An 8,505-nucleotide genomic window follows, 5' to 3' on the forward strand; every position below is an offset into this window, starting at 1 on the left:
TTGAACTGAAACAGTAGCAAAAAAACTGGAGACTTGTATCACGGTATATCGGAACCTGACAACTCAAACACCTTGCATGTGTGAGACAAACAGAAACTGTATCCACTAGTGACATTATTTTAAAAATGTACATTACCCAGGTTACATGTTGTGAAATAAATGATATGACCCAAAGGCTACAGAATTCCTTTCCATTTTTTTTTTGCAGAGGCTTAACGCTGATATGCTGCTTCATAATTATTTAATAACACACCAGGAGAACATTTTAACCAACCCGGCTACGTGGACCGCAGATTAGCAGTTCTTTTCATATCAGGACAGGTAAAGGCTTGCCTCTGATTAAAGGAAATAGAATAACATGCCAGCAGCTCAGTTTGCAAACGGCATTTACGAGACAAGAACACACGACCGATGTTTAGCTTGATCCTGATCCCGGCCTGAATAAGCAGTGGCCATTCATTTAGGATAGGACTGTGGCAGTGTTTACTCAGCAGTGTTGAATATTGGAGTGTACTGTATAAAGTATTGCTGGCGATTCAACCAAACCTAGTTATGGTCAGAAGGTATTCATTCATTCTAGGAAAGCAGCAATTTTACTGAAATAAATGAAATTAGAATTTAGATTTTGACATGCTGCGTTTTTATAAACAACTGTTTATAAATGCCATAATGTCAGTAGCAATATCACATCAAGATGTTTTATTCTGATAATTTGTAAATTTGCCAATGAATATTATTATTTTTTTTTTTATATTATTATTGCACCATTTATTTAATGTTGTGGAATGTCTGCGAAAAAAGTTCCTTTCTTTTATTAAAAAAATATGATGCACTTGAAGGAACTAACATCTTCGCAGATTTAATACTAAGTGATAACAGGCACTCATTAGCTTCTTTGGACTATATAAGTTTAATTCTAGATTCTAACCAAAGACCCAGTGATCAGTGAAAGGACATGGACATGCTACGTAAGACAGTACCTGAAATGGTCACAAGGTGTCGTGTCAAGTCAACCCAAGTCTGATGAAAGATCAATTCATCAATAAAGAACTTCGGTCGCTTCACATGTCAATTGAATTGGGAAATAATTACAAAGAATATGAAGAAGGCCAAAGTCTTTATTTGGCATTCGACCATTAGATATACTCTAAGTTGACGTGATATCAAGCATATGGTCTTGTGTGGCAGTTTCGTCTTTTCAAGTCACGCAGAATCAATCACAGAGACCGCCAACCACACACCAAGATCTTAGCTACGTGATCTGACGCCATGGCAGAATGCCTCGGTGTGACATAATGGGGTTTGGCAGCAGGTGGCTGGTGGTATTGCTGCAGGGGGTATTGGAAAAGAGACAATGGTGTGAGGTCTTTTTTTGCATCAAGCGGTGCTGCAAGTTAGCGCTAACTCGTGTCCACACTTGCAAGAAGAACTGTACCAGCTGAGATGCAGCTGTGTTTGCAGTCTGTCCCGTATCTCTGTGAACTCCACATAGATGAAAGCCTCCAAAACCCACAACGATGCATGACAGAATAACCACAGGCTGATTTGATCACACTAGACAGGGATGGAAGATCCCAGCCTTAGAAAAACTGTTTGGCTGAACATAATTACAAAAAAAAAAAAAACAAACTAAAAAAAAACAAATGCTGATGCATGGTATGTGAATACTCTTACAACCCGTGGGGTCTAAAGTTGTTAACCTCCCTGACCTCAATCTAAATCTTAGTCACACCTCATTGTAGGACAAACAAATGCAGAGCTGTCAGCTTTCCATGTGTCCTGGTATGTTTGCTTTGGGCCTTGCCTTTTACTTTTACAAATACAGTGAGCTGCCTTTTAGCACTCGTTTACTTTTATTTCAAATAGTACAGCACTCTCTTTCCTTATATGGCATGTGTACTGTGTGCTGAATACTGAAAATTATGAAACTTTACTGTGTTTTTATTTTATTTTAGATATTGCTGAAAAATGATCATGAGTCTGAATATCAGAATGGCTTTAATTTAAATCACAGGTTACTTTAATACACTCATTTAACACTTCCCACATAACCGAAACATAATAATAATAATAATCTGATTTAAATAATAAAAAATAATTATTTAAGATGGAAGAACACACGAGTTTTCTATAAGGAGGTTTGTTTAACGTTACAGAAGGGCTCAAGTTTCTTCATCATAGTTTAAAGTATGTCTACATTACTCGTAAATGACTCACTCGCTTTGAACGATGGAGGTGCTTCAAGGCAGACATTCGATAGCTCGTGCGCCTGAGTGGAACGAGTGCAAACAAAGATGTCTGGAGACAATTCAGTCTAATCAACGATGACAAAACTAATTTCCCCCCCGTGAGGTTCGTCATTGTTGAAAACTTCACTTGAGATTGTATATAAATGCTTACATTATAGGACGTACTGTGAGGTATAATGAAAAACTTAAGACTTGCACAGTATTGATGGGTTACATAAATATTAGATTTAAGTGTTTAAAACTGCTTTGAAAAAAAAAGACTTTAAAGTCATTAAGTGAGGCTGAGTTTGATGAAGCAAGTCATTAACATAGAAATAACTAGAAGAGACATCTATGGTATTTTTTAGTCAATCTTGAACAAATTGACTTAATAATACCATAGGTATTTTTTTTTAGTCTTCACACTGAATTAAATTACCTTCAATAGACTGATATTTTAAACACTACGAATAAACAATAATTTATAACTAAAAATGTCCAAATTGTATTTAATTACAGTTATTTGGACTGTACCTTAATTTGTATAATAATCAGCTATAGATTCTGAATAATTCAAATTCAGATTTTCACATTCTGATTCATATTTTTTCATTTTCACAACTGGAAAAAAAATCTCAACGAGACAATAATGCAAGCTACTGTTTTAAATTTGAAGAACTGAATTTGGGATCAATCTCTGGAAAAATTGTCCCTAGTGTGTGGTTGCATGGGTGTGTGTGCCCTGCAATGGGTTGGCACTCCGTCCAGGGTGTATCCTGCCTTGATGCCCGATGACGCCTGAGATAGGCACAGGCTCCCCGTGACCCGAGGTAGTTCGGATAAGCGGTAGAAGATGAATGAATGAATGAATGAATTTGGGATCAATAGTCACCAAGAACTGCATTAGAATTTTCTACACCTGATTAATATAATGTTTACAGACCTGGAATTTGACCAAAAATATAAGTCTGCTTACAAATTCAAATTATGTTGTAATTCATAAAATTAAAAAATGAATTATTCCATACAGGTCAGTCACATAATCAACAAAACTAGTATTTTTTTTTTTTTTGTACTAGTACTAAAAAGAAAAGTATTTTTTCTGATACACAGTAAAACTACAAGCTTTATTATCCCTAGATTTAAAAATAGTAAGTGATTTGTTGAAGCGTTCTGGTGACATTTCTTGTGTTTTCCACCAATTGATCGAATTGTTCTTACTGTCAATGACTTTTTAGTGCAAGCAAGTGCTCAGAAACACTGTAATATGGCCTAAGGGTATTTGGTGAGAATGCTGTTGGGACGCCTCAGGATTGGGTGGGGGTGGTGTTGGGAATGTCAGAGATGATCAGGAATGGGACAGGATTCCAAGCCTGTGAGGCTGTAAAAAAAAAAAAAAAAAAAAAAAATACAGCCTCTTTTTTTATATAAATATATATCAGCCATCACAATCAGAAGCTTCTAATCCCTGAGTGTTTGCCCTGAGTGTGAAACAATAAACCACCCAACAGTGACATATGTATAAAATACACACGGTGTGCTAAAAGTTATAACTTCCCCAACTGTCGCACAACACTAAACATGAAACCACAATTCAAAAAGCACTGTCCATGCCAAGGATGACATGGCTAACTAATGGTGGCAGATTACATAGGACTTTAAAAATGTGGGCGACCTAAAAGATGTCAAGGTGATGCATGGGATATAAAAAAATGATCTGTCAAACCTCCTGACACTGAGCTGTATATATGGCTGCAGGAATCCAGGTCAAGTGGGCCACCTATGCAGCATATAACCTGGGAAAGACTGTAAACCAAAATAGTTGTTGACTGTCATAATGAGGAAGCTAGACACATGTATCATATAGTCTTGAACACAAGGCGAAAACAGAATTCTGCTGAAGTAGCAACCTTCACCCTGTGCAAGTAAGCACTGAAATCGCAACAATTAGCGCAGGATGGACTCGTCCCAATTCTAAAGGAACTCTAGCTCTTTTTTGGCTGCAGTGACCTGATTTCAACAAAGGAACCAGGAGGTGTGATTTGGTCTAAAATATTTTTTCTCAAAATATGAAAGTGCTAATTTATGCCAGGTACAGGAATGTCCTCCAATTCATCTGCCATAAAAGATGCAGCGTACCAAGCAGTTTTGTTTTTAATCAAATAACTCAAGTTTTGTTCTCTTTAGACTTTCTGCGCTTATTACTATTCAATCAACTATACAATCATTATCAGGTGTAGAACCCACTGCTCCACCAGTTTCATGCAATTATGAATGATTTTAAAATACATTGATGATGGAGAGACCATTTCAGTAAAAACAGACAGCAATCGGAATCTTCGAGGCACTGAACAGATCCAGATTTAGATAGATTGAGATGTATACTGTATATCTAGCATGGATACACCATTTATTTAAATAGAATTATATTATAATTATAAAAATAATTAACCAATCAAACAGTTACAATTAAGATACTTTATTCTATTTATGAAAGAAATGTGCCAGAACACAGAGCGCACACAAAGTACACAATACAAGCATTCAATAAGCGGCGAATAAACTGCTGCTCAGAGGCGTTAAAGGATTGATCTCAGTGTTGCGACCAAATAACTATTGTCTTCAAATGAACTTTGCTCAGAGTTCAAAGACTGTAAACTTTCACCTCATAAAGTGAACTTAAAGGTTTAAACATTTCGATAGCTCAAGTTACTGTACTAAATCACAAAGTCCAGCAAAAGCAATCAAGAATCTAAGAAATTTACAGTTGATAGTGTTTTTACTTTTAAAACATGATTTCATTGCCTATATATGACGATATTAAAGAAAATCGTTAAGGAATTGTTCCATTCATAGTATATCATATCATATAGAATCAATTTATCATAAATTTAACATTTACCTATCGTCTTTATGTTTTTTGTTTATTCTTCACATTTTAGCATCTGTTATAAATCAGGATATTTTTACAGCTCCACCACAGAGAAATCACCAGCACAGAGATCCAGGCAAACAACTGTTTGCTAACAATGAGGCGAGGAACACTCGGTTGTGCTTGTAAACCAAAAGATCACTTAAATAAAAAGGTATTTATTGCTGTTTTGTCTAAGCCAATTGATACTTACGACTCTGAAATTCCAACTGCATGGCCGGGTTACTTCTAGCAACTAGCTAAATTTAATCCAATGAGCTGACTAATAAGTAGTCAATGCAAACTACAATTGGAAAAACATATTCCTAGTTGGGGATAATTCAATTACAGGGGTATTGTGTGAACAATAGTATTCTGAGAGAAAAAAAAACAGTAAAATGAAGGATGTGCACATTACCAGTGCCAAGTTGCCAATCGAATGAGTCCTTAGCTTCTTAAACATCTTAATTGATTATATGAGATGGACTGAAATAACAAGACTTTCCATTACCCAAAAATGTCCAGGGTAACTGGTGGTCTTGAGGCATTACTCATAAAAATAGTTATTTCACTCCATATTAAATTAAAATGCAAATCTCTGTACTATTGTGTGCAAATCACTGTACACATTCAGGCCTCAAATCACTCCTTTGTTTATACATGACAAAAATCTTGAGCTAGTTACAACAAACTAAAGGGAACGAAGGCTACATTTATATCTTTGATACATTTTCTTTAAGCACTTTAGGTAAGAAAAATTCAGGTGAGTTATGTGATATGCACTGCTAAAAAAAATTTGCTAAATCAAGCAGCTCATGCTATTGTTCGAGAGACTTTAAAACACATTATGTTTGTATGTAACATAAGCAATTTTAAATAAGTACTAAGGGGGGAAAAACACCAATATCTTGGCGATATAACGCAGCATTTGTCAATCTAAGACAAATTACTTTTTGAGTACTTGAAGTTTTATGGCACCACAGAATAACCTGTGTAACTGTGTCCAATATAATACAATGAGAGCAGCGATATTGGCTGCTAAGATGCCTACATGATACATTTAGTGGATTAATGCATATGATCATTGAAGACCAACACAAAGCAAATCAAAAATGTATAACTGGGTACAGCACAGCTTTCTGTAAGGAAAGGTCTATGTACTGTTTTTAAAAGGAGTCTCTATTGTTAGCGCATCTTATCACCTTAGCAGTCAGACAAAAACCTCTAAATAAAAGATTTTATAAATAAAGATTTTGTACAATAAGTTATATACCTGAAGATCTCTAAATGTAATGAAAAGTAAGGTGTTATTCTTCAATTAATAAAAAATTGGCACGTTTGGCAAAGCAGGATTCATGATTGATAGATAGACATGATTCCTTCCTGATAGATAGATAGATAGATAGATAGAGATAGATCATAGAAGAATAATCTCATGGATAAGTCACTACCGCTTGCTTAACTGTGTAACCTGATTGAGTTAAAGAACTAAGTAAAATAACGAGCAACAAAGCGGAGTGCATCAGGGGCGTACATTAAGACCCTTTGCGTTTTCTGTGCATAATGAAAAAAAGAAAGAAAAAAAAAAAGGTTTAGGACCTGTGTTTACACTCAAGGTATTCACACTCAAGACTGCACATGAAAATAAAGCTGAGAAAGTTTACAGGCATACACGACGTCTATGAATAGCTGGTTCCTATGGACAAGATTAGATCAGGAGGCGAGATTCCTTTCATGCACAAGAATCAGTGTAAAATCAGTGTCAGTGTGTTCCTTCGATTACTTTCTGTCTTTAGTACTACTAGGGGAAAAAAATGGACCATGACTTGTACTCTTTCATGGTACCACCCAAGTGACATGTTTTTTTTTTTTGTGCATTTTAGATGTTATAGCTGCATTTTAAAAAAGTATTAATGTGCAAAAGCAACAATTTGCATTTAAATACCCTTGTTTTCTGAGAATGCACGAGCCGTGTGTGTGCACTTTCTTTAGAAATAAGGACTTGTCACTTGGATAACCTACTGAAAGCAGACGCACAAGGTGAACGTGTGAATGCAAGCAGCCCAGTAAGTCATGATCTAGTAAGAATAGTTTCACTATAAAACAGTTCACTTACGTTAATGAGATGCGACCCGAGCACCAAGAGGATAAAAACACAACACGTTCGCGCTCCTGTCCGCGTCCACATTTTTTCCAGGCGGCCCAGGGACCCAGAAAAGCCTGAATTTCTCAACGCAAGCCGCCCGAGAGAAACTTTTTAAGTCACTTGAGTGGAAAAGCGGTGGTGTGTCCTCGTGCCACACTCATTTACTGAACGGAGCGGCGAGCGCGCGCGATGAGTCTTGCTCCCAAAACGGGTAGGGATTGTAATATCCGTTTTAGTTTGTCTGCTTCCTGTCTTTTTTTTATTCTGCGGACCAGAAAAGTTGTGCAAACTCGCAGTCCCGACACCGTCTCGTAAAAAAAAAGCGGTGCATCTGATAATACAACGAAGAAACGCCACCTAGAGCTAGATAAAAAACTGATAATGGGTTGCCAGATATGTCGTCTTTTAACGGACGTTCACCGAGATTTCAGTGAACCGTATATGTTTATGAGTTGTAAATATTATACGGTAATAATTAGGAAAAATAAATAAATTTACAAGTCAAAACGTCGTTTTTTTTCTGGACCAGCGAGAGCAAGAAATTTGACGAAACACCGTTAAACCGGTTTCATGATCAATCTGGCAACGTTAAAACTAATTTAGTACCTTTGCGGTTACTTTGTTTTGGTAATTACAAGTATTTTGTAATTGGTGCCAAAATAAAATGTTTTTTTTTATTATTGATATGATGCATTAAGGCTCATATTTCATGTTAAAAACTATATATAATCAAAATATAGTAATGCTGTACTGATTTGTGGTCCTGTGGTTAATCTATTTATTGTATTTAGCGCCCTCTGCTGTTTATTAAAAACTCTGCAGTCACTACAGAAAATAAAGCAGAGCTTCCAAAACTATGGGTCACTTACAGCAGTTGATTTACACATGGAGTCTTGAAAGAAACTCGCATCTCTTTTATTTGACTTTATCTCATTTAGAAATGAATATAAACAATATCCCAGAAGGATTTTTGTGTCTATTTTTTAATGTTACAGGGATTCACATTCAGACAAACAACACTTAATGTCAACACTTAGTGTCACAAATGTCATGCTTATGTTCTATTTTAGACCAGTTATTGAGTACTACTACAGTTATTTAGTTATTTAAAAGTATTTTTTAAAAGTTAAAAACTCTTATGTAGCCTTCAATCCAAATAAAAGGTCTGTTTTGAGTTACCGGACATCTGGAGTTGAAATGTTTCCTAGAACAACACTTCC

The 8,505-nt window shown here is 35.8% G+C and overlaps 1 protein-coding gene across 2 annotated transcripts in view; it reads right to left on the reverse strand.

Moving 5' to 3' along the window:
- Positions 1-7,617, reverse strand: part of hspg2 (heparan sulfate proteoglycan 2) — a 111,202-nt gene extending 103,585 nt beyond the window's left edge. For both annotated transcript variants that reach the window (XM_060895025.1, XM_060895024.1), the window contains exon 1: positions 7,256-7,617. In XM_060895025.1, the coding sequence (XP_060751008.1) occupies positions 7,256-7,327 (72 nt within the window). In that variant the 5' untranslated portion in view covers positions 7,328-7,617. The remainder of the gene's footprint in view (positions 1-7,255) is intronic.
- Between the last annotated feature and the right edge of the window lie 888 nt (positions 7,618-8,505).

Source organism: Tachysurus vachellii, chromosome 19, assembly GCF_030014155.1.
Source record: "Tachysurus vachellii isolate PV-2020 chromosome 19, HZAU_Pvac_v1, whole genome shotgun sequence".
NCBI classification, from domain to species: Eukaryota; Metazoa; Chordata; class Actinopteri; order Siluriformes; family Bagridae; genus Tachysurus; species Tachysurus vachellii.